The following is a 26,713-nucleotide window of genomic DNA, read 5'->3' on the forward strand; positions in this document are numbered from 1 at the left end:
ACTGGCTGTTTACCCTGTTTCTGTTGTTCCTTTCATTTTGGAGGGAAAACAGGAGGCTGACTGTAAAATTGCTCAACTGGAGCCCACCTATCTCTTGTCTCAGGAAGTGCTAAGAGTTGTAGGCATCCAGCCTGAAGCCCACTTCTTTGTGGCCCATGAAAGGCAAATAGGAGGCCAGTTGTAAATGTCTAACCTGGAGACCATCTATCTCCTGCCTCAGATTGACCTTTGGCATTGATCCAAGCTTCTGAGGACTCAACTGTCCCCATCTGTAAAGTGGGAATGGTGGTCATGATAACTGCTCACAGCGGGGTTGAGAAACTGAGAAGAGACGATACACGTAACACCCAGAATGTGGCTAATGTTCACTAGTACTGAGTCTTCTTGTCTTCCAGCTCAGGAAACCTAATAATAGCAACCGACGATTGTCTTCCTAAGAAGCAGAGGGCCAGATGTGAAAGTTCAGTGCTTTGGAGCATGCTGGCTTGATTCATCCAGCTGCTTTAATTTATGTTTCAGTAATTTCAGGCTCTTTTCTTAGCTCTGCTTTGGAGACCGAAGCACAGATGTTTAGCGCTAAATGGATTCTGAGATCACCTGATCCATCCTTTGCTTCACAGGCAGTAAAACTGAGGCCATCTGACGTGAAATGGCTTGGCTGAAGCCACACAAGGGATGGGAAGACAGAGCTAGGGCTGGAACCCAGATTTCTTGTTTCCTGGACAACTGCTGTATGCCTGCACTCTGCCAGCTGCCTCTGTGATTGTGAATGTACGCACGGAGAAGCCTGGTGGGCTATAGCCCATAAGGTCACAAGAGCCAGACCCGACTGAGTGACTGCACGCACAATCCCTTTAACTGAAAATGCTAGGAAGATGTGCGGCTCTTGGGTTCTTTTTCTTTTCTCTAGCAGAGGGTCATGGTCGAATAATATCATGGATCAGAATCTCTCTTTCTCCCCACCTTCCACCCCCGCCCTTTTATTTCCCTTTGGCTCAGAATCTAGAAACAGCAGAGAGAAGACACCAGGGATGTCTTCCAGCCTCTAAGCAGCGGGACTGGTGAGGTTTGTGTGGTAGACGCTCGCCCCCTCGTGGAAAGAGTGAAGATGACACCCACGGGACTGAAGAGTTTCCACCTCTAGGGCCTGGCTGCCCAGGGAGTCTGAGGCATGCTCGCATTACTGGGCCTCCCTTATCTTGCCCGAATGCCGGCACTGCCAGACCCCATCTTTACTTAACATTTTGATGTTTTGTTCATCAAAACCTTTTTTTCTATCAATTTTGATTTATTAAAATGTTGCATTTAAATATTATTTCCATTGACTACTTTGGGGGGCACCCCTTGAATTCTGTGCCTGAGGTGACTGATTCGTTGACCTCCCCTTGATCACAGTCTTAATTCAGAAGGTAGCACTGGAAGACCTGCGGTGCCTGATGTGCCGACCCCCTCGTCGTCAGGGGCACCCCGAGGCCGGGCGAGGGCCGGGCTGGGCTGGACTGGCCTGTGAGGGCAGTGTGGGTCTCGGGCTCTCTGCTCATAATAGTCAGAGCTGCAGATTCCCCAGGCGTTCTCCAGAAGTGAATGGTGACAAAGATGCTCTCCTTCCCCAAACTCCAGCCAGGCTCCTTCTTCTTTACTGGGCCTGTGGATCGCGGCCCTGAAGACTTGAACAAACACTAATAAGGCTTTCAACAGCTCAAGGCCACATCCTTAGGATGACCCATCCCCCCACTTAAAGTGTCTGCCTGAAAACACTCAAGGCTGCCAAAAGAATGTACTGATCGTTCCACCCAGCATCTGAAGATAGCACCCTGTTTCCCAGTCTTTGTGGGAGGGTAGGAGCCCCATTTTGATAAAGGCATGGTTTTTTTTGTTCAGTCGCTCAGTCGTGTCTGACTCTTTGCGACCCCATGGACTGCAGACACAAGGTTTCTCTGTCCTTCACCATGGGCTTGCTTACAGGCATAAAGGCACATCTGAGATTCACCTGGATCAGCCCCTCCCCCTTCTGTAATTTTCCATTTCCCTGAGTCTACAGAGCTCCTCTGCCCCAGCCCTACCCCCACTCCCTCATCCTTCATTTAACACTGCTGCATAAACCAAAGTGAGTCCAGTTCACACTGGAATCTTCCCTACAGCAGTGATACATGCCTGATTAAAATCAGTCCCTCCCACTTTAACTAGTGATCAGCTTTGTTCCTATTTGATAACAGCTGCCTTTTACAGTGGAGAAGAAAACGGCAACCCACTCCAGTGTTCTTGCCTGGAGAATCCCAGGGACGGGGGAGCCTGGTGGGCTGCCGTCTGTGGGGTCGCACAGAGTCAGACACTACTGAAGTGACTTAGCAGCAGCCTTTTGAAGTGTGTCTCTTATGAGAAAAGACCCTGGGGCCAAAGGAAATTTTATTCCATAAAGATGCACTGAGTTCTTCATTACCCAGAAAATCACAATGGTGTGATCACTCACTAGAGCCAGATATCCTGGAATGCAAAGTCAAGTGGGCCTTACCAAGTATCACTACAAACAAAGGTAGTGGAGGTGGTGGAATTCCATTTGAGTTATTTCACATCCTGAAAGATGATGCTGTGAAAGTACTGCACTCAATATGCCAGCAAATTTGGAAAACTCAACAGTGGCCACAGGACTGGAAAAGGTCAGTTTTCATTCCAATCCCAAAGAAAAGCAAGGCCAAAGAATGTTCAACCTACTGCACAATTGCACTAATCTCACACCCTAGCAACATAATGCTTAAAATTCTCCAAGCCAGTCTTCAACAGTGAACCATGAACATCCAGATGTTTGAACTGGATTTAGAAAAGGCAGAGGAACCAGAGATCAAATTGCCAACATCCGCTGGATCATCAAAAAAGCAAGAGAGTTCCAGAAAAACATCTACTTCTGCTTTATTGACTATGCCAAAGCCTTTGACTGTGCGGATCACAGCAAACTGTGGAAAATTCTTAAAGAGATGGGAATACCAGACCACCTTACCTGCCCCCTGAGAAATCCGTATGCAGGCCAAGAAGCAATAGTTAGAACTGGACATGGAACAACAGACTGGTTCCAAATAGGAAAAGAAGTATGTCAAGGCTGCATATTGTCACCCTGCTTATTTAACTTATATGCAGAATACATCATGTGAAGTGCTGGGCTGGGTGAAGCACAAGCTGGAATCAAGATTCTGGGAGAAATATCAATAACCTCATATATACAGAAGACACCACCCTTATGGCAGAAAGTGAAGAAGAATTAAAGAGTCTCTTGATGAAAGTAAAAGAGGAGAGTGAAAAAGTAGGCTTAAAACTCAACATTCAGAAAAATAAGATCCTGGTATCCGGTCCTGTCACTTCATGGCAGATAGATGGGGAAACACTGGAAACAGTGAGAGACTTTATTTTTTGGGCTCCAAAATCACTGCAGATGGTGACTGCAGGCATGAAATTAAAAGATGCTTGTTCCTTGGAAGAAAGTTATGAGCAACCTAGACAACATATTAAAAAGCAGAGACATTACTTTGCCAACAAAGGTCCACCTAGTCAAAACTGTGGTTTTTCCAGTAGCCATGTATGGATTTGAGGGTTGGACGGTAAAGAAAGCTGAGCACCGAAGAATTGATGCTTTTAAACTGTGGTGTTGGAGAAGACTCTTGAGAGTCCCTCGGACTGCAAGGAGATCCAACCAGTCCATCCTAAAGGAAATCAGTCCTGAATATTCTTTGGAAGGACTGATGCTGAAGCTGAAACTCCAATACTGTGGCCACCTGATGTGAAGAACTGACTCATCGGAAAAGCCCCTGATGCTGGGAAAGACAGAATGCAGGAGGAGAAGGGAATGATAGAGGATGAGATGGTTGGATGGCATCACCAACTCAATGGACATGAGTTTGAGTAAGCTCCAGGAGTTGGTGATGGATAAGGAGGCCTGGCGTGCTGCAATCCATGGGGTCGCAAAGAGTCGTACACGACTGAGTAACTGAATTGAACTGAACTGAGTTCTGGGTCTTCCTCAGTGCCTTAAGCATAAAGGCCTGAGGACAGGTGCTCTTTGCCGAGTCCCACAGGAAGCAGCCAGCCTTGGAGGAGGGGCTGGTGCCCCAGGATGTCTGGGAAGGCCACCTGCTTGGAACACCTTCCTCGACTGGTGACTGCATCACCTGCTGGAGGACCCCAAGTCCTCACGGCACCTAGGAGGCAGGCACCCTCAGAGGCGTTAGGAGCACATCAGCCCTCATCCTTGCTATCAGAGACCCCTCACCTGTGTCACCTGCTTCTGTCCACCCCCACAAACCCAGCAATCCTATCTCACCCTTTCCAGCAGCCCTGGGCCACATCCACGGAAGACAAGACCCTGGCCCTTTGGTCCTACAAGGCCTCTCTGTGCCTCTGCCCACCCCCACAAAGAGCGCTGAGTGATCCCCATCATCCCTACCGCCCTCTCTGGGGTTTCCTGGCAGGCTGTTAATGGGACATGGGTTTAGATCAGGCCCAGAAGTGGCAACTACGGGGCCCTGTCCATCTTTATCAGGCTGGATTTATTACCCAGGCTTCACAGGGTTGCCACCTGCCTTCAAATATTTGCAACCCTAGGGGAAGGGAGAGGGAGTGGCTAAAGATGCTCTTTTAAAAAGAGTAAAAGAAAGAGACAAAACAATTGTTCATAGACAAAGATGCTTCTTGAGCTCAGAAGCTGGCCCTTTTTTTACAGGGAGCTGGGGAAGGTCCCAACCACATACTCATCTGCTTGGGCCCCAAACCCTCCGCACCCCATAGGTTTTATGCATCAAAGAGAATGGAATTATTTTAAGCAAACTCCATTTTCTTTATGGATGGGTCCACTTCTTCCAGGACTACTCCAGGCAGTGTTTCCTGTCCCCGAGGGTCCCCCTGGTCCCACTTTTCCAGCCATAAGTCAGTCAGACAATCTGCTAGCACTGTGGCTCCATCAGAAAATCCTCTCCCCTAATTGACCTGGGAGGGAAAGGGGCCTTCTCAGCACCAGTCTCTCAGATCCCTGCACGCTGGAAACCCCTGGCCCGGGGGCAAGATTCATCTATAGGTTCCTCACGTCTGCCCGGTGGTTCTCAGGCAGGCTGGCGTACCCCGTGTACCCCACTGAGGGAGAAGTGGGCCTGGGGGTGATTTGTAACTGATAATGAAGCACTTAAGCATGATGTTGACTTGACTCATGCCTGGAACAGATTCAAGGTCATCCCTATCTGACCATCATGCTCACTCTTGCTTTCTCGAGCAGAATGAACTCTCTGCCATGGCCTGTGAGGTTCTGAATACACTTCCAGCCTTGCATCTCTTGTCCTTGTCTCCTTTCTCACTCACTCATCCCGCTGGCCTTCAGCTAGTTCCTCGGATACGCCAAGCTCTTTCCTACATTGGGACTGCTCCTTCTGCCAGGACATCCCTCCCTGCTTTTGTCTTGCTATAGCTCGAGCTTTGGGGCCCAGCTTAAAAATTAACCTCTTTCTGTACTGCTGTGGAGGGGATTTCAGATTGCCTTGAGGAGTTGGGGAGCTGGTGATATTCTGTACTTGATCTACACGAAGATGACAAGGTGGGTGAATACATGACAATTCACCGAGCTGTCCATTTAAGATTTGTAGACTTCACGTGCATGCTAAGTTGCTTCAGTCATGTCTGACTCTTTGTGACCCCATGGACTGTAGCCTGCCAGGCTCCTCTGTCCATGGGATTCTCCAGGCAAGAATACTGGAGTGGGTTGTCATGCTCTCCTCCAGGGGATCTTCCCGACCTAGGGATCGAACCCAGGTACCTTGCTTTGTAGGCAGATTCTTTACTGCCTCAGCCACCGGGGAAGCCCAGATTTTATGTAAATAAACCCCAAAAGAAAATATCTAAAAAAAACAATTTCACCTACTTCCCTGTCTCCTGTTCTTCTATGACTCTCCACCACGGCACATGCCTTTCCATTCTGGTACAATAATTACACTATTTGTTGTTTGTAAATTGTTTCTCCCATTAGAATGTAAGGAGAACCTTTCTCTGTTTGTTCACTGAGGTACCTTCTGGAGGATAGCACAGTGCCTGTCACATCGTGCCTATTAAGAAAATTAGCAAATGGATAGATGGAAGGATGAATAAAAAAGCTTGGATTTAATGATGGAGGAAAAAGGGGTGGAGGAGGTCAGCCTGAGGTTAGATGCTCCCGACTTTCAGCCCGCAACAGTTTAGGGGTCTTGTGCTGGAAGCCCAAGTCCAGGAGCTGCTGGGAGACCCAGCACTGGCCCGTCTACACCTCACTGGGGCTGTCCTGATCAGCGTAGATAAGGAAGCCCGTGAAGAGGCTGTCGGTCCAGTATGGGTCGTAGAAGAGCCCGTTCTGCTCAGAGTAGAAGATCTGCAGCCAGACCTCGTCCCCCTGCCTGAGCGCCAGGATGGTGGAGCCCGAGGCCACGTCGTGGTTGCCTGTGTTGGCGTCGAAGGTCCGGATGCGATACTGGCCGTTGTGCACCAGGCCAATGGCCAGGTGCTTGTTGGCCAGCGTGATGTCGTAGGTGAAGTAGTAGATGCCCGGCACGCTGCAGACGAACTTGCCACTGGAAGCGTTGTAGTGTCCGCCCTCGTTCATCAGTATCTTGTCGAATTTGATGGGCAGCCGCTCCCGCGGATAGCTCTTGGTCACCGCCACGGAGAAGGCCGACTTGGCGTGGCTGCTGCCGCAGCTGCAGGGCCCCGGGAGGCCCGGCTCCCCCTTCTTGCCCTTGGGCCCCTTCCTGCCGGGTGTCCCGTGCCTGCCCGGGGCACCGCTGATCCCTTTGGGGCCACGTGGGCCGGCCCGCCCAATGGCCCCGGCTTTGCCCTTCGGGCCTGGCTTCCCACGATTACCTGTCCGGCCAGGTGAGCCTGGAAGACAGAACAGCTGGTGTTATGGAGGGGACCGTGGAGAACTAGGCAGGGGGCGGGCTTTGGCTTTCCATTCTTGGAACACAAGGCTTTGGGGAAAGGAAAGAACACAGTCTGTGCACTCACACAGAAATGGATGCAAACCATGATGGTATCACCAGGGGCATTTCTCCCATCTTATGTGGAAAGTGGGAATGGTAATATTCACCTTCCAGCATCATGTGGATTCGGGCAAAGATAACTTGTCACAATTCATGCCCTTCCCTTGTCCTGCCTTTGAAGGAAGAGTCTGGTTTGTCTGCCAGATCAGCCCTTCCCCAGGCTGTGGTAATAATGGGTTGAGACAAGAATTGTAGGAAGCCTCTTGACTTCAAAGCACTGACCTTCGTGAAATCCTTGACCAGTGCCAGAGATCCCTGCCCATGTGGGCAAGGGTTTTTACAGCAGCATTGCTTACAATAACAAAAACTAGGAACAATTAAATGCCTATTCAAAGGGAGATAATGAGAAAAATTATGGTCCATCTCTTATATGCAATTCTCTGCAGGAGTTTTAAAAAAAAATGACACAGATTTACACGTACCATATGAAAACTTCTCTAAAATATACTGTTAAGTGGAAAAAGAAGGTGGTAGAAACTCTGTTTTGTTCAAAGGAAACCACAATGCCCATTACTTTGCACTTTTGAGTGCCTGGCACTTAGTAACCATTTGCTAGATGTATACACTTGGTGTATCCTACAGAACATTTCCATGGTAATGTGTGCCTGAAGAACACCTCTGAGTTTTTAATTCCCTTATTCTAATAATGTACATTTCTCTCAACACAGTATTTTTGGCTGATGATTATATAAAAACATATGTATTTATGTTCCCCAAACTCAACACAACATTTTACATTTTAAACAAAATGTATGGGTAACTGGAGTCATATCCAAACACAATGGTTAATTGAAACAGTTGGCAGGCTGGCACAGCTAGGGGGGTAGGCAGATGTTTTGGAAAGCATGTTTATGCTTAGTCGTGTCCGACTCTTTGCAATGCTTTGGACTATCCCTGCCAGGCTCCTCTGTCCATGGGGATTCTCCAGGCAAGAATACTAGAGTGGGTTCCCAGACCCTCCTCCAGGGGATCTTCCGGATCCAGGCGTTGAATCTGGGTCTCCTGTGTCTCCTGCATTGCCAGTATATTCTTACCTGTTGAGCCGTCAGGGAAACATGCTGGATCAATTAAGGAGCCTGCAGCTGGAGGTTGCCAGGTGTAAGCAGTGTCTTAGCGTCACTGCACACAAAGCAAGGGTCCGTTAACCACCCTATGAACTGGGTGATCAGCAAGTAATGCTGCAGATATTTTACATTCTAACAAGGTGCTTTGCTTCTCATATGTATATATACAGGCCTTTTTTGTGTGTGTGATTTAGAGTTTTGGGTTAATGTGTAATGCATTTAAATTTTTCCTATTTTAAGTAATTGGGAAATAAATTCCCAAACATTCTCTCTGAACATCTAGTTTTCAGGAACAGATTGCTTAGGCTAAGTACTTGGCAATGTTTGGTATTAGTATATATATATGTAAATACACAGAAAGAGACCAGAACAGGTATGCATTTAACCAGTTAATAGTGATAACCTTTGGAGGATGACAGGAGGATGCTGAGGTGGAGTGAACAGTTTTCAGTTTGTCTGCTGTCTGCCTGGCACCCCTTCCTTTGGAAAACTTCTGTTCACTACTGAATGTGGTCCTAGTGAGGCTGTCAATCACAGTGATCAACTGCCCTCACCACACACACAACACACACTCACACCCAGGGGTGGGCACTTGACCCAGTCCTGGCGAATGGTGGTACCTCACCTCTAAGGTCAAAGTGATTGGTTCAGAATGAATATGTGATCAAGAAGAATCAGTCCTCCTGAGAATTGCTCTATGGATCAAGTGGGCATTTCATAAATTCCAACCTTTGTGAGAACCAAGCCAGTATACAGAGAAGCAAAGCCTTGACAATATTTGAGCTCCTGGATGCAGCTATTCCTGAAGCTTGGCTCTCAGACTTTCTAGTTGTATGAACCAATGAATTCCATTTGGGGCTATAAACTGGACTTCTTTTTAAATTTTTATTTATTTATTTAAATTGGGTTTCTGTCTCTTGCAACCTAGAGAGTTCTGAGTACTATTTCAGGAGACTTGCTTAAGGTCACTGAGCAAATCAACAGTGCAGCTGGGGCAAGAACAGAAAATTGAGGCTCACTGTTCCTTTCCAGAGAATACACCATTTTTTTTTTAATTAAAAAAAATTTTTTTGGCTGCGCTGTGCAATGTATGGGATCTTAGTTCCCAACCAGGATTGAACTCGTGCCCCCTGAAGTGGAATGTCCTAAATACTGGACTGTTGGATAATTCCTACTCTGTCTTTTAAAGAGACATTAGTTTGGTTTATAAGGAAATAAGATTCATACATATTAGTTTTCGTAACTTTGCAAACCCCTTTTGAGTCAGATGTTATCAACAGGCAAAGAAGGCACTGGCAACCCACTCCAGTGTTCTTGCCTGGAGAATCCCATGGATGGAGGAGCCTGGTGGGCTGCTGTCTATGGGGTCGCACAGAGTCAGACACAACTGATGTGACTTAGCAGCAGCAGCAGCAGTTGTCAACAGGTGGGAACAAGAGGGACAGGCCCTGGGCTTCTTACCTTCCTCTCCGCTCTCTCCTCGGTCCCCGTCCTGGCCATCCTGGCCATCTTTGCCTGGAAAGCCCATTCTTCCCACCATTCCTGAGGGCCCTGGGGCTCCTGGGGGGCCGGGTGGACCCTGGGGGCCAGGCATGCTGCAGATGAGTTGAGGGGAACCCTTCTGGAAGTCTCTGCGGGCGAAGGCAGCCAGCAGTGGGTCGGCCGCACAAGGAAGGGCGCAGGCCAGCAGCACCCAGGGGAGCATGGTGGTCACCTGCGGGAGGCAGAGAGCTGTGAGTGGTGAGTCTGGCCACGGAGCTGGCTGGAGGTCAGTCGCCAGAGGAGAGGGCACCTCTCCTCCCTCTCTCTCACATCACAAGCAAGTAACCGGACGGTGTCCTCACACCCGGACATCTCTGGATGAGCCGCGTCACGGGCTCAGAATACACTTTGGAGGAGTCCTGGACGGGGGAGGCACTCATCCTCACATCCTCGTGCTCTGGAGTGGCAGGACTGAGCCCAGTGACCGCTGATGGGGAGGAACTGTGGATGCAGAGAATCGTTCCATGGTTTCATTCAAATATGTGGCCTGAATGGAAAGTTACAAGGGCAGAGATACTTCAGACTGCTGGTGGTGATTTGTAACTATGCTAGAGGATTCGGGGCAGCGCATTAGCGGGTCAGAAGTGAGGCGTCAGTTCTGAGCGTCGGTGCCGCAAGCCTGAGCAGCACTGGGAGACGATGGGCACAGCTTTTCTGCTGGGGGCTCCCTGTGTACCAGGCCTGGGCCAGGAACTTTCCACACGTTACTTAATCTCATAGCATCCTAACCGAATAGATATGAGGAGGAAAGGGAGCTCAGAGAAGTTCACAAGGTGACTAAGGCAGGCAATTAGTGTGGCAGGGCTGGGATTTGAATGAGGCCATGAAGAGCCAGAGCACATGTGCTTTGCTCCAGGCTACACTGATTTTTTTTTTTTTCACTTAAAGAATAATAAAAATAATATACTCACATTGTTATAAAGTCAAATAATAACATAAAGCTTATAATGAAAAACCGTGCGTAATCTTCAGCCCCACCCATCTTCCACATCAACCCTCTCCTCTCCCCCAAACTCTTTTGGCTGTTTTTTCACAAATTTATTGACATTAAAAGATAATATGCTTACGTAGCTTCTTTTTATCTGTTTTAAAGTTGTTTGTTGTTTTCTTTTCTTTTGTACTGTGCCGTAAGCATGCAGGATTCTAGTTCCCTCACCAGGGATTGAACCTGTGCCCCTTGCAGTGAAAGCTCAGAGTCCCAATCACTGAGCCACCAGGCAGGTCCCATCAATTTCAGACATTGCCTTTTGAATTCCTATTATGACAGATGAGGATTCAGCCCTCTTGTATCACTCAAGGACCCTGTTTTCTCCCTCATGCTGTTTAAAAATAATTTTTGACTAAACCAAAATTCACTCTTTGAAGTATTATAACTATTATTTACTGCTAAGCTAAGCACCATACTATAATTATACTTCATTATATACACGTTTCTTACTGGAGATATTAATAATTTTATTTGCTTAGTTTTCTACATCACTAATTTGTACATTATCAAATATATCAGATAATTTACCTCTCCCATCTATTTTCCTAAAGACATAAGTCCCAGAGCCCTCCCTCCTCCTGTTCCAACTGTGTACACACTTTACAGCCCAGAATTTTCCTTTTTAACCATCATGGTGATTCTCTTTGCCTCTCTCCTGTGTTTTATCCCCTGCTTTACAAATACATGCCTTCCTTTTATTTTATTTTTTTTTCACTCTCTCATTTTGGTGACACATATCCTACAATAGCTTCCTGGATAAAAAGTGTGGGATGTAATTTTGGGGGACACTTTGCAAGTCTCAATAAGTCTTAATTTCACGCCATGTTCTTAAGGCTGGGGCAGTGGCAACATGATCACAATAGAGACCAGAGTGTTACATGACCAGTGATTATCTACCCCAGCCCCTCTCTGGGAAGATGCTAAAGCCAAGGTCCAGAGCAGAAATAAGCCACTTGTTCAAGATCTCTCAACAAAGTGACTCAATCACTTTGCAACCAATAGCCTCTCTCCTAGGAATGAAACCAGGAGGGGGAATATTCTAAGCAAGACTTTCTGCCTCTAGGATGGGCTCTGAAGCGGTAACTGGCTTTGTGAATTTAGGTAAGCCCTTTTTCGTGTCTAGGCCTCAGTTTCTACCCCCTGAAACATAAGGGATTGGAGGACCTCCCTGGTGGTTCAGTGGTTAAGAGTCCTCCTGCCAATGCAGGGCACATGGGTTCAATCCTTGGTCTAGGAAGATTCTACAAGCCATAGGGTAACTAAGCCCGTGGGCCACAGCTACTGATAATGGGCTCTAGAGCTTTCGAGCTGCAACTACTAAGCCCACGTGCCACAACTACTGAAGACGGCACGCCCTAAATCCCATGTTCTGAAGCATGATAAGACAGAAAATGCGAAGCCTGTGTACCAAGGAAGTGACCTTCCCAGATACCCTGGGGGACCAGCCCTTCCTCCAAGTCTGGCTGCTTCCTGTGTGACCCGGCAAACACCGTCTATCTTTAGGCCTTCATGTTTTAGGCACTGAGGAAGACCCAGAACTCAGTGCATCTCTCTGCAATAAAATTGTCCTTGGCCCCAGGGTCTTTTCTCATAAGGGACACACTTCACAAGGCACAACTAGAGAAAGTCCGCACTCAGCAATGAAGACTCAGCACAGTCAAAAATAAAAATAAAACTTAAAAAAAAAATCTACCAAAAATAAGGGGTTGGTTTCCACACTCGAGTGTGCATCAGACTCAATTGGAGGACTTGTCGAAACCCAGTTTTCTGGGCCCAATCCCCAGAGTTTGCAGTTCAGTAGGTCTGCGTTGGAGCTGGAGGATTTGAGGTATTTTGAGGAATGCTGAGGCTGGTGGTCCAGGGACCCATTTGACTGCAACCTGGGCTTCCCAGGTGGCACTAGTGATAAATAACTCACCTGCCAAGGCAGGAGACACCAGAGACGCAGGTTTGATCCCTGGTCAGGACAATTCCCTGGAGGAAGGCATGGCAACTCACTCCAGTATTCTTTCCTGGAGAATCCCTTGGACAGAGGAGTCTGACAGGCTACAGTCCATGGGGGGGGGGGGGGGGGCGGTGTCACAAGAGTTGGACAGGACTGAACTTAGCACACACACAGACTAGATGATTTCTAAGGCCCCTTCACCTCTGATGCTGACTGAGACTCTCAGACTCCACTCTGCCCTCTCTTAATAGATGCAAAGCCTTGGTGGCTTCTCTGTTCCCACATAACCTTCGACCACTTCATCAGAGCCTTCAAGCATGACAGGGCTTCCTGCAGCCGCAGGGCTGGCAGTAAAGCTGAAACACTGCTCAGGTCTCACCCTCAAGGCTCACACTTCCCTCCTGGGCCCTCAGTTTCCCTTCACATCCTGCTTTGCCTGGGGCCTGGGAGCCTGTCCAGACCTCTGCGCTGGCTCTGGAAACGGGTTGACTCTGCCCCTCCTCCTTGCCCCTCCAAATCTTTAACCCTGGGAACACATGAGGAGGAGAGAAGACCAGGCCTCCCCTGCCAGGAAGAGGAGTGAGACTCGGGGAGCTGGTCTAGTTCCAGCTCCATGGCTCACCAACCTGGTGACTTTGCACCAGTCACTTTCCTTCTCTGGACCTCAGAGAAGAAATGTCACAGAAGTGTCCCTGGCCAGGGAGAGATGATTTAGTACCAGAAACTGCCTTAAATAACATGTAGTAACAAAGTTACTATCTTTTCAATTTCTGTAGTCCTAATTAAGGAAAGAAAAAAGGTTTCAGTTTGCTGAAAGTATATCTTTCACGTCTCTATACCCCTTCCTAATATCCCTTTTCAATAAAGAACACTGTCATCTGTGGCAGTGCACACCCATTCTTATGGAATTTTGTGCAATTTGGAAACCTTGGAGACCTCCAGACAGGACTACGGTGCCAGACACCCTGGGACAGAGCCTCTGCTGGGGTGCAAGGAAGGTCTGTGGCCCGATGTGAGGAAAGGGACTCAACAAGGGCACAGGTTAGCCCTGGGGATCTAGTCCTTTGGAGAGGATGAAAAGAAAGACCTAGTGGGTGATAGAAAGAGTGTGTTAAAAATCCATATTTTCATCTGGGCACCAGGACATATGAGAGGACATACTGCATGCTCAATCGAGGGGTCAGGCCAAAGTGAAGAACTGACAAAGGAGGACCTTTTTTTCTTGTTTTGTTTTTAAAGTTCTTTTTCTTTCTTTTTATTTATTTACTTATTTTTGGCTGCACTGGGTCTTCATTGCTAGGCACAGGCTTACTGCAGTTGCAGAGAGCTGGAACTACTCTCTAGTTGCAGTTCACAGGCTTCTCACTGTGCTGGCTTCTCTTGTTGTGGAGCAGGCTCAGGAGTTGTGGCTCTAGAGTTCCAGCTCAGTCTCTGTTGTTCAGGAGCTTAGCTGCCCCAGGGCATGAGGGATATCCTGAACCAGGGATCAAACCCATGACCCCTGATTGACAAGCAGATTCTTAACAACTGAACCGCCAGGGAAATCCAAAGGAATGGTTTTGAGAGCTCATTTCATGACTCTGGGCACTCTTGGATTTTAAAAGGCAAACTTTGGGAATTCCCTGGTGGCCTAGTGGCTAAGATACTGTTCTCCCAATGCAGGGGGCCCAGGTTAGATCTCTGGTCTGGGAACTAGATCCCACATGCTGCAGCTAAGAGTTCACATACTGCAACTAAAGATCCCGCATGCCACAGCAAAGACCTGGCTCAACCAAATAAATAAATATATATTAAAAAAAATGCCACCCATGAGGCTGGGAGGGGGAGACCTGTGGACATGCATCTGAGGATTGCATGCCAAGTTGGCGGCTAGGACAGCAGCTGCTTGCCGCATGGAAGGAGGAAGAGAGCTCTCTGGGGCACAGGAGGGAGCAGACTGCCTTCTCACCCTCCCTGGTACATGGAAGGTACGAGACATTCGGCAGTAGGAGCCATCCTGGGCCAGAGGGACCAGGATAGGAAGTGAGGGGCCCAGCAGGGATAATCATGCAGGGTTATCTGAAAATGAGAAGCCTGGACTTGCCTTCAAAATGAAAGTGTGACAGACTGCGTCACCATTGTTACAGTCAGAGGGCTTAACTTGGGAACACCCAAGGACCCCCACAGAAGGTACCCCCAAGAAAGAGACATCATCGTTTCTGGCGGTTCCAGGGGAGCTTAGCCCTATCTCAGCCGTGAGACAGGAACCACACCCACGCCTGCCATCTGTCCCATTAGTGCTTCCTCTGCTCCTTCCTTCAACCTGGAAAGAGGTGAGCTGAGGTGTCCCAGCCAGCGTCACGGCTGCACGGCGGGACGGGAGGAAGCCTCACCTTTGAATGATGATTGAAGAGCAGATTACCTGGGAGTAGACGTCAGGCAGAAGGGGGAGCACCTTTGGAGAGGAAAAGTTGAAATTTTACCTCCTTTGCCTTCTGCCTCTGTAACTCAGCTTGCTCCTTGCAAAGTCTAGATCATGTAAGTCTCAGAAAGTGGGGACTCACCATACTAGGAACTGGTGCTTATCTCACTCACCTTTGTCCTGCTCTTTGCAATTGTCTTAGCTCCTGCAAGCCTGAAAACCTGCTTAATCACGCCTGTTCATGTATAAAAACTCTGTAACTTTGTTCGGGGCTCAGAGCTTGGAGTGTTAACTCCTCTGGGCCCGCTGACATAACAGACCTGAGTTCTCCAACTCTCCAAGTGTGTTGCTTGGTTTCTCGAGTACTGGTTTCTGCAACACCTTCGCTGGCTAAATTATAAAGGGGCATGTGTGCTGAGTTGCTTCAGTTGTGTCTGACTCTTCGATCCTATGGACTGGAGCCCTTCAGGCTCCTCTGTCCATGGGATTCTCCTGGCAAGGATATTCGAATGGGATGCCATGCCCTCCTCCAAGGGATATTCCGGCCCCGAGATCAAACTCTTATGGCTCCTGGATTGCCAAGCGGGTTCTTTACCACTAGTGCCACCTGGGAAGCCCTATAAACGAGCAGAGGGAGGCAAAAATTAAGCTGCAGTTTAATTAAGCTGTTGTCTTCTGGTGCCTACTGTTCTCAACATGGGCCGTGTAGTCAGTGGTAGGGATGGGAGGTAGACTTAGGAAACGTAGTGGAAACTTACATGTTTGATATACTTTTGGAAAACTGTGTCCTAGAGTCCCCAGGCTCCATCGCCTTCCCTTGTCTGCTTGACAGGAGTCTTGCAAAACTAGTCTTGGTGTTACTTGTGAGCTGGGACACATCTGGGACCCCAGAAGAGAAACCCACTTCTCAAAGCAGATTTGAAATAATTTGGAAAGTTGCAACCTGCAGGTATTTTGGAAGAGGGAAGGAGGGAAGGAGGAAGGAAGGAAGGAAGCAGGTGGGAGCAAGTTTTCCAGGCAGATGAGAGAGTCTGCAAGACAGGCAGGAAAGACAGAAGGTCAGAGGAGAGAGAGAAAGGTGAAAGGGGAACCCTGTGCTTCAGGTTGGCTCCCCTCTTGCTTGTCATCTCTACTCCGGACACACAAGCCCAGCAAGAGGGACTAGGGTCTGCTCTCCAGCCTCTGTGGACAGCAGGGGATCTGGCTTAGTGAAGCTGGCCCAGGGCAGGCCCCAAGGGCTGGGTGGAGGCATGGGGCTCTGGACGGGAGGAATGGATTTCTCTGAGCTGGAGCATGAAGGTTCCTGCAGCTCCAGCCAGCAACTGTTTTGGAAATAGAGGCGGGGAGACTAGGTTCTGACTCCAAACCCAGAGGGAGGGAGAGGAGAGTTTCCTTCCCTCTGCGGCTCCTCCAAAACAACCAGCTCCACACAGCCCTGTTCCCAGCCTACTCTCCACATTGGTGAAAAAACTAGGGGTGAGTGCGTGGAGAATGGACAAGTGCCTAGGCATCCAGACAAGTGAACTCTTGCTGAGTTTTAAAAATAAAACTTAGGTGCTCGCTTTGGCAGCAAATATACTAAAATTGGAACTATAGAGAGAAGATTAGCATGGCCCCTGCACAAGGATGACATGCAAATCTGTGAAGCGTTCCCTAAAAATAGATAGCCAGTGGGAATTTACTATATGACACAGGGAGCTCAAACCAGTGCTCTGTGACAAGCTAGAGGGCAGAGATGGGGTGGGAGGTGGGAGGGAGGTTCAGAGGGAGGGGACATATGTATACCTATAGCTGATTCATGTTGATGTATGGCAGAAACCAACACAACATTGTAAAGTAATTATCTTCCAATTAAAAATAAATATATATTAAAAATTTAGAATTAAACTTGAGGAGAGCCTCAAGGGACCATCCAATCCAACCTGATCGGTTACAGACAGGGAAACTGAGACAGAGGCAAACTGACTTAATTGGACACCTAAAAAGTTCCTGGCACTGTGCAAAGCTCTTTACTGGAATTATTTTATTTGAAGTTTACAATAAACCCTACAAGGCAGTAAACTTACTGTCTCATTTTTCATTGGAAGAAACAGAGGCTCTGAGAAGTGAAATGATTTACCCCAAATCACACAATTTGAGTTCTGGGGAGACAATTTGAACCCAAGTCAGACGGGCTCTGGAGACGATGTATAATCTACTACACCTTCTTTCCTTCTCTATTTTTTTCCCCCCCTCTCTGATTTATAGAAAAGGAAACTGAACTCAGAGAGGCTAATTTGCTCGTGTTTATACAACTAGTTAGTGGCAGAAGTTATATTTGAATTTGGGTTTGGCTGACCCTAATGTGCAAATGCTTTCCATTATGTCAGCATTTCCTAGATTTTTCTTCCTAAATATCCCAAATCATAGCAGAGACCTTAAAGCATAGGTCAAAGCCACGCACAGCAATAGAGAAATTTCTTTGATATCTTTTTATTATATCATTTTATATGCACAGACACACATGCCAAACATACACACATATATAAAATACATGATTTGGAAAATGTAAAAGTGATGCTTTTTCTCCCTCGGGATATTTGAGATTGACATTTCAGGGAAACTCCTGTCCTCTGAGGGGCCCAAATGTGGCTTAGCCAAGGTGATTAGGAGCAGTTTCCTGAGCCCTGACATCCCACCATTGGGATGCCCCTTTGGAAGGTTGATGGGGTGTTCCCAGGGGCTGAACCAAAAGATGAGGGTGCAGAAAGCACCTCCTCCCAAGCACCATCAGCTCATTCCCGGCTTAGACCTGGCAAGTACCTCTGCCCAGGTCTCTTGCTCCCCTGATGGCCATTCACCTGCTCAAGCCAGAGGGATCATTTACAAATGTAACTCCGCCACATCACTTTCCCAACAGTCTTACTCCAGTGGCTGCCGGCTGCAAACAGCAAATATTGGAACCCCTGATGTGAACCTAAAGGAAATGGCCCCTTGCCTCCATCCTAACCCAGGCTAGTCCCCTCTCTTCCTGCACTCCCCTCCCCTTCAGGCCAAGCTCTAACCCACCCCTTGGTCTTCAAGCTCCATTCCACCACCTTCTTTTTTACCTCACAGGGCACAGGGCTCTACCCCTCCTCTGGGGATAGGGCTTGCAGAATATTTTACACATGGCAGATACTCCATAAACATCTGTTCAACTGATAAGAAAAAAAAGTATTGGTCCTTCCTTATATTTTGTTTACTTATTTATTTGGTCACATTGGGTCTTAGTTGCAGCATGCCAGATCTATTTCCCTGACCAGGGATTGAATCCAGGGCCCCTGCAATTTGGAGTGTGGAGCCTTAGCCACTGGACACCAGGGAAGATCCCTTCCCATCTTTTAAAAAAAACTCTCTTAGTTCCTAAATTGTCCTTGCTGGTGTGAGTTGAACAGGGAAGGCTGCATGGTAGTTTTCCTGCTGAACAGAAAACAATATTAGTTGGTTCAACCCCTAAAATGCAATCATGAGGTGCTGAACTTGGATGAAGTTCTTCAGTCTGGTTTTAATTTGCTCAGTCCCTGAGTTCCTCATCTCTAAGTTAAGTAGCTAATGAATCATAAAGCTATATGTTCTAAGAAAACAGGAGGAGCTAAAGGGCCTCGGCCTGAGGTCCACTGTCAGGACCTCCTCCCTGCTCTTGTTCATGGTCTTCAGGGCATCATTCCCAGGGGCCCTCTATTCACAAAGTGACGTGAGAAGGGCCAGCAGCGGGGACATGGGTCTCTCACTGCCTCCACCTGAATGTGGCTGCCAGTGCAAACTCTAGAGACACTTGTCTGGGCCTTGAGGCTGCTGGGCCTGAGTTTTGCACAATCTTCCTTGGAGACTGGAAGATATAAATTGTGCTCAAATAAATTTGACCTGTTAGCTAGGTTGTGACATGCTGACAGGTAGAGGTGGTGTTTCTCTCAGTGCCAGGAGCTGTAGGAAACACAGTCACTTAGTTTCCTCAACTATCCAATGGGAATAACAGTATACTCGACTCATGGAGTTTGCGCAGGAATAACAGCTAATGTATTCAAAGCTTCTAGCCCCAAGTGTGACAAAGTAAAAGCAGCTGAAGAGAACTCTGAACTCTGCCTAACTGCCTTCCCTTGGAAGCCTTCAGAGAGCTGCCTGCCTGCTTCACATCTCAGGGCTAGTGCCTCCTCAGAGAGGCCCACCCCTGCCTGTTTGCTCAGACCACCCTGGTCTTCCTTCCAAAGCACTTGGCCCAAGTTGTGATTATATCTTTTTTGTTTCTTGGCTCATTAACTTTCTGCTGTCTGTCTTCCCCCCTAGGGTGGAAGGTCCAGGAATACAGAGGCCCTGCCTATCTTGCTCTCTGTTATGTCACCAGTGCTCAGAGCTCAGCTCAGCTGGTCAGCAGCCTTGAATGAAATGGTCACTCGTATGTAATAAAAGAGCAACAGGAGCAAAAGGATGACAAACCCACACTTGGCTACTGAGGGAAACCCAAGGAGACCACTGGTCTTGGATTCAGAAGAGGTGGGTCCCAGTCCTAGTTTTGTAACTCATTGGCCTTGTGGCTTTGGAAAAGTCATTTCCTCTTAGCTGGGCCTCCACTTCCTCACCTGTAAGATGGAGATCATAACCCTCACCCTGGATGCCTTACAGGGTTCTTTTGAGAATCTAATAAGATAATCAAAGTTGAAAGCAAAACATGATACAAAAGTCAGAGCCTTGTTTAAAACAATAACTGCCACCAACTGCAGCGGAACTAACAGCAGCACTTTCCTGACCTCCCAGCAGAAGCCCCTGGAATGCTTCAGGGGAAGGACACCTGACTCTGAAAATCCCTGTGTTTGCAGTTTAAAGAAAAGGGCTGGTGGTGGGAATGGGGTGGGGCTTGCTCGTTGAAAATTCACGTTGATGGGAGTGAAATTCCATGATGAAAAACATTCCATGCCCTCCCTGAATTCCAGGAAGCAAATTGGAAACAGCTTCTCTGAGAAGCTGAAAGAGGCCCGAAGGGAAGAGAGGGGCTGGCTGCCGGTCCTCCCACAGGGCTCACGGAACCAGGCCCCTTTTTCCTGGTGTCTGGAGACGGATGCCCATGTGGAAACACTGCAGCACCGAGTCTAGACACAAAGGATTAAAAGTCGTGGGGCCCATTTGTCAGGAGACCTCCGAAAATATCTGATTTGCTGCTTTCTCCTTCTCCCACCCTCTGCCCCTGTTTTTGGCTCAGTCTAGAGAATAAAAAGGGTCCACCGCCAAAACTCCTAACTAGGCTTAGGAGCCAGCTCTCGCGAGATTTGCCTCAGCTGGGAACGCTGACGGCACACCGGAAGTCAGCTTGACGGGCACTGCAGTATGCCACCAAGTCTCTGACAGATAGGGCCAATTTCTTACACACCAAAACGCGTGACGTGTGGTGGGCCTGCAGCCCGCTCTCTGGGCCCGAGGCTGCTTCACATGGGACCTCAGCTGCGGTGGGAGTCTGAGGCGGCTGAAGCCAAAGCCGTCTTGTTTCAGTGCGGCTGCTGCTGCTAAGTCGCATCAGTCGTGTCCGACTCTGTGCGACCCCATAGACGCAGCCCACAAGGCTCCCCCGTCCCTGGGGTTCTCCGGGCAAGAACACTGGAGTGGGTTGCCATTGCCTTCTCCTGTTTCAGTGCTACCCACAGCTTTCTCTGCCCAGGAGACCAAAGACCCTAGTGAGAGAAGCAGGCAGCTGACGTATAGGGTGTGAGGACGGGCGAGGAGGCCCGAACGTGTTCAGAGCCCTGTGTTCAGCTTTTACTGAGGCCTGCCCTCTACGTGGCCTTCCAAAGTGCTGCCCAATAGGAGGAGGATATGAGTCACATGTGTCTTTTTAATTGGGTTCACCGCCACGTGAGAAAGATAAAAAGAAGCAGATGAAATTAATTTTCTTGCTATTTTAGCCCAATATATCTCAAATACCATCATTTCAACATGTAGTCAGTGTAAAAGTTGTTGAGACATTTTACATTCTTTAATTACCACCAAGTCTTTGAAGCCCAGTGTGTATTTCACACTTGCAGCACTGGCCACTAGCTATGGGTCCTTCTACAGGTTACTTATGCTCCCTCCCTCATCCTTATCCCCCCTCCAAAATGGGGATGATAATAATGGTACCTAACTTAGAAGGCTTTTATAAGGATTTAATTTTCCTAGAGTAAGGCCTGGTATAGGGGAAGAGATATAAAAGCATTGCCTATTCTGTCCTTCTGAAAAGCAAACAAGATGATGGATTTTTTTTTTTTTTTTTTTTTGATGATGGAGTTGAAAGGAAACATGATACAAAAATTCAGACCTTGTTTAAAATTGTCACCACCAGAAACTGAATCAATGAAAAATTACCCTCACCTCCTCCATGAGTCCTGTGGCATTTCACCTGGAGCCTCTGCATTCTCCTAATAAATTCTCCATTTTCAAGTAAGATAGTTTGTTTTTCTGTCTCTTGCTACCTAAGGAGAGTCCTATGGAGGCTTGGCCTTCACTCCTGCCATTCCATCAAGAGGGAAGAATGGGGGTGTCTGGCTTGGCCCCCTACCCCTGATCCATTTGGCATGTTCAGGCTCCACGGAACAAAGATAGGGGAGTTAGTCAGAGTGTTGATCTCATTAACTGACAGGAGGGCCAAATGGGCTATCATGTATGCAAATACTTGGTACCGTGACTTAGAAAGGATGCCTAATGATGTGGCTTATTCTTATTGCATTGGAGCCTAGACATTGGGGATCTGAAGATGAAAAGATGTGGGTGCTGCTCTTCTAGGGCACATGATCTGGTTATACTGAGGGTCCCACTGGCATACCTATGCGACCAGGAGAGAAACAAGCCTTGCTCCTCCTTTCTCTTTGATCTAGGAGCCCTTGAGGAGCATCCAGGACCATACAGAGGCAGAGGAAGGAAATTTGGGAACTAGATGATCCCTTGGAATGGTATGGAAGGGACTATGCTTCTGTACTCTGAGGGGTTGAGGAGAAAAAACTGGTTTCCTTGACTTCCTTGGGCTTTCTGGTTTCCAGGAATTCACTTCCAGTCAGGCCATGATGGGCATTCAGGGTAACTTTAAAGGTGTGACACAATGCTAGCCTTTGAGATCACACGGCTGGACTGGTGGTTAAGAAGTGGTTAACAGTCATTTTCTAGCTGCTTGACCTCTGTAACATTATTTAAGCTCTCAGTTTTCTTGTCTGTGAAATAGGAAAAACCATGTGTATGGTCTTATTTGAAGTATTAAATTTGAAAAAGCATGGTATAAAAATATTTATTGTTTCACTTTATATGTGAAATTTGTGGAAACCTTGCAAGGATATTCTAATAGGTAAGCAGAAATTCTAATGGGTAAGCAGAAATACCTGTCATCCTTCAGCAGATGAGTATTGAGTTACATCAATTTGAATTATTTGAGGACTTTAGGAATGTCTCCATGAATAATTTGATTGCTCATACCTCATTATAGAGTAATTGTGAATACTAAATAGGATCATTCAGTAAATAGCTCACAGTAAGACCTCAGTAATATTAATAATGGTATTATTCTGATATAATGATAAAATTTGAAGACAATGAGAGATATAATGGGAGAAGGATAAAGGAGCAGACCTGGGTCTACTGTGTCCTCATCTGTAAAATGGTGAGTACAGTGACCTTGTGAGGAGTTGAACAGTTGTAAGCTTTGGGATAAACAGCATCGAAGGCAGTTGTAACAGTTGAGGTGATTTTATTGCATGGCATGAATGCAAAGGTGGAGGATTTCTATGGGTGTACCCTACTTTAAACAAGGATCTAAAATTAGAATTTAATCATTCAAAGATCAGTTTTTTGTTGAGATTGCAATGTGCAAGGACTTTGGCTGAGAGCTGTGGAAGATGGTCCTGCCACTGATGAAGTTATAATCTAGACAAGAGGTGACCAACTGGGTTATCAATGGCCTTATGCAAACCACAGACTGCACTGTGCTTTCATTCATTTATTTATTTATTTTTAACTTTGAAATTGTTGCCAATGTAAAATTTGGGAGATTTTATGTTAAAATCAAGATTTCAAAATAAAATACAGAATATATCTAACCAAGGAGGTAAAAGGCTTGTACTTAGAAACTATAAGACTTTGATGAAAGAAATTAAAGATGACAGAAACAGATGGAAAGATATATAGTACTCATGAATGAAATAATTAATATTGTTGAGATGATGATACTACCCAAGGTAATCTACAGGTTCAGTGGAATCTCTATCAAAATACTAATGGCATTTTCCACAGAATTAGAACCAATGATTCTAATATTTGCATGGAAACACAAAAGACCCCAAATAGCCAAAACAATCTTGGAAAAGGAGAACAAAGCTGAAGGTATCATGCTCCCTGATTGCAAACAATACTACAAAGCTACAGTGTTGGCTCTGGCACAAAAACAGACACTTAGATTAATGGAACAGAATAAAGAGCCCAGAAATAAACCCATACTTGTATGGTCAATTAATCTATGACCAAGGAGGCAAGAACATATAATGAGACAAAGACAGCCTCTTCAAACTTGATGTTGAGAAACTGAACCACTTCCACATACTATACACAAAAATAAACTCAAAATCGATTAAAGACTTAAATGTGGGACTTGCAATCATAAGACTTCTAGAAGAAAACATAGGTAGTATGCTTTTTGACATCACTCTGAGCAATAATTTTTTTAGTATGTCTCTTCAGCCACAGGCAACAAAAGTAAAAATAAACAAATGTTATTACATCAAATTAAAAAGCTTCTGCATAGCAAAGGAAACTATCAACAAAATGAAGACAACCAATTGAACAAGAGAAGATATTTGCAAACAATATATCTGATAAAGGGTTAATATCCACAATATACAAAGAACGCATACAACTCAGCAGCAAAACAAACAAGCAAACAAAAACAAACCTGATGAAAAATGAACAGAGGATCTGAATGGACATTTTCCTAATGATGGCCAATAGACACATGAAAAGATGCTCAATATCACTAATCATCAAAGAAATGCAAATCTAAACCACAATATCATCTCACAGTTGCTAGAATGGCAGTTATCAAACAGACAATATGTAAATGTTGGACAGAATGGGGAGAAAAGGGAACCCTTGTACATTGTTGAGAGGAATGTAAATTGGTGCGGCCACTGTGGATAACAGTAAGGAAGTTCCTAATAAAATTAAAAGTGGAACTTCCATATGATCCAGAAATTGTACTTCTAGGTATTTATCTGAAGAGAACAAAAGCACCACTTTGAAAAGATATGTGTACCCTTATGTTCATTGTAGTACAATTTACAATAGCCAAAATATGGAAGCAACCTAAGTGTCCATTGATAGATAAATGTATAAAGAAGATATAGAATATTATCAGCCATGAAAAAGAATGAAATCTTGACATTTGTGACAACATAGATAGACCTAGAATGAACATAGAGGATTTTATGTCACAGGAAATAAGTCAGCCAGAGAAGACAAATACCATATGATTTTCACTTACATATGGAATCTAAAAAACAAAACAAATGAAAAACATAACAAAACAAACAGAGTCATAGACACAGAGAACAAACAGATGTTTGCCGGGGGGAGGCAAAGGAGACATGGGTGAAATAGGTGAAGGAGAGCAAGAGATAAAAACTTCCAGTTACACAACAAATAAGTCACAGAAATGTAACATGCGGCCTAGGGAATATAGTCAATAACATTGTAATAAACTTGTATAGTAACAGATGATAACTAGACTTATTGTGATTATTTTGTAATGTATAAAAATATGGAATCACTGTGTTATACATTTGAAACTAATATCCTAAGTCAGTTGTATTTCAGTTAAAAAAAGATTTCCAGGCACCCCTGCAAACGTGGCGCTGTGAGCAGCCAGTGTGGAGTGTTCAGGCTGTGGTCTGTTCCCTGCGCACCATCTCTGCACCCAACGTGCCCTGCCCACCATGGCCCTGGGGACTCTGCTCTGAAGATGGTGTGGAAATTCACAGAAAAACATGAATGGGTAACAACAGAAAATGGTGTTGGAGCAGTGGCAATCAGCAGTTTCATACAGGAAGTTTTGGGAGATGTTTACTGTAATCTGCCTGAATTGGGGACAAAATTGAACAAACCAGGAATTTGGTGCTTTGGAAATTGTGAAAGCTACTAGGGAACTCTTTTCTCCTATATCAGGAGAAGTAACTGAAATTAATGAAGCTCTAGCAGCAAATCCAGGACTTGTTAACAAAACTTGTTATGAAGATGGTTGGCTGATCAAGATGACACTCCATAACCCTTCAGAAATAGATGAACTAATGAGTGAAGAAGTATATGAGAAATACACAAAATCTATTGAGGACTGAAAATGGAACCCCTAAATAAACTAGTTTGAAACAAAAAAAGATTTCCAGCTGTTTTTCAGGATCTGGAGGACCTGGCAACATTCTGGCAGGGCACCAATTGACTGCCTCTTGGACAAGGTGTCATGGGCTGAACTGTGTTTCTCCAAAATTCATGTGTTAAAATCCTAACCCCTGGGACCCCAGAGTGGGACCGTACTTAGAGACAGGATCTTTAAAGAGGTAATTAATGTCAAAGTCATATTGATGAGTCCTAATCCAATATGGCTAATATCTTTATAATAAAAGGAGATTAGGACACAACACCCAGACCAAGGGATGACCATGTGAGGTCACAGTCAAAAGGTAGGCATTTGTCAGCCAAGGAGAGAGGCCTCAGAAGAAATCAAATCTGTGATCACCTTAATCATAGACTTCTAGTTTTCAGAACTGTGAGAAAATACATTTTTGTTGTTTAAGCCCTCCAGTTGTGTTACTTTGCTAAGACAGCCCTAGCAAACTAATACCCAGGACCTACGTTCTTCAGTGTCCAGTCCTCACCACTCCTAAATGCTATGCATCCTGTTCACTTATTTATCATGCATGGTCCCTGTTGGCATATGAGTTTGCAATCCCTGATCCAGAGGAAGAGGGTATTCTCCATACGTGTTCTCCATATAAGTTGTGTGTTCCTGTTTCAGAGCTCTCATGTTCATTTTCTCCTTTCATTTTCCCTAAACTTCTAAGTGGCTAGTTCTGTCACCCCATTTGGCAGGAGAGAATACAGAGCTCAGAAAAGTGAACTCATTTTTCCCAGGTCAAAGCTATGACAGAACCCAAGCCTTAACTAACTGGGCAGGTGTGTGTGTGTGTGTGTGTGTGTGTGTGTGTGTGTGTGTGTGTGTGTGTGTGTGTGTGTGTGTGTGTGTAGTATAAGCCAGTTATAGTAATCCACAAGTCTCTTGAAAAAATATTTGGCATAGAATTCCCTTCACAAGTGAAACCTAGATTAGAACTTGATTAACAGAAATCTGACTTCTGAAGCAGTTTATCTCATGGAGGCAATGCCAGCTTAGAAGGCCTCTGACCTGGAGGAAGGAGTAGGGGAAGCTATCAGTAACACAGGGACTGTGCTGCCCGTAATGAGCATTTGGGAGTAGAAAGCATCAGAGCCTGGGACTGTGGCAGAGAAGGTCCAGTCATCTATGTCCAGTCTGCAGGTGAAGATGAGAGGAGGAACAGCAAGATAAGAAAGAATGGAGGGATGTGCAGAAAAAGAAGTAACTTCCTGGGGGAACTCGCTGAATATCTCATGAGGCTGAGTGGCTTTCAAGATGCCCCATACTTGTGAAAGAGAATTCGTTTGTGTAATGACGCACTATACACAGGAACAAAGTATATG

General features: G+C 46.2%; 1 protein-coding gene, 1 non-coding gene and 1 pseudogene across 4 annotated transcripts in view; 2 read left to right on the plus strand and 1 right to left on the minus strand.

The window, feature by feature from the left end:
• Positions 1-2,139: 2,139 nt before the first annotated feature.
• C1QTNF2 (C1q and TNF related 2) overlaps positions 2,140-26,713 on the minus strand; it is a 61,319-nt gene continuing 36,745 nt past the window's right edge. For 2 of the 3 annotated variants that reach the window (XM_065919034.1, XM_065919033.1), the window contains exons 2-3: positions 9,566-9,818; positions 2,140-6,879 (exon numbers count right to left, since the gene is read on the minus strand). In XM_065919034.1, the coding sequence (XP_065775106.1) occupies positions 6,266-6,879; positions 9,566-9,809 (858 nt within the window). In that variant the 5' untranslated portion in view covers positions 9,810-9,818 and the 3' untranslated portion in view covers positions 2,140-6,265. Of the gene's footprint in view, positions 6,880-9,565; positions 9,819-14,951; positions 15,014-26,713 lie in introns of all 3 variants that reach the window. The other variant, XM_065919035.1, reaches the window with a different exon arrangement.
• On the plus strand, positions 16,539-16,641 carry LOC136156716 (U6 spliceosomal RNA). The gene has a single exon (XR_010661202.1). It is a non-coding gene; the product is annotated as a U6 spliceosomal RNA (small nuclear RNA).
• Positions 22,527-25,335, plus strand: LOC136158529 (glycine cleavage system H protein, mitochondrial-like; annotated as a pseudogene).

The sequence above is a fragment of the Muntiacus reevesi genome, chromosome 1, assembly GCF_963930625.1.
Source record: "Muntiacus reevesi chromosome 1, mMunRee1.1, whole genome shotgun sequence".
In the NCBI taxonomy this organism is placed as follows: domain Eukaryota; kingdom Metazoa; phylum Chordata; class Mammalia; order Artiodactyla; family Cervidae; genus Muntiacus; species Muntiacus reevesi.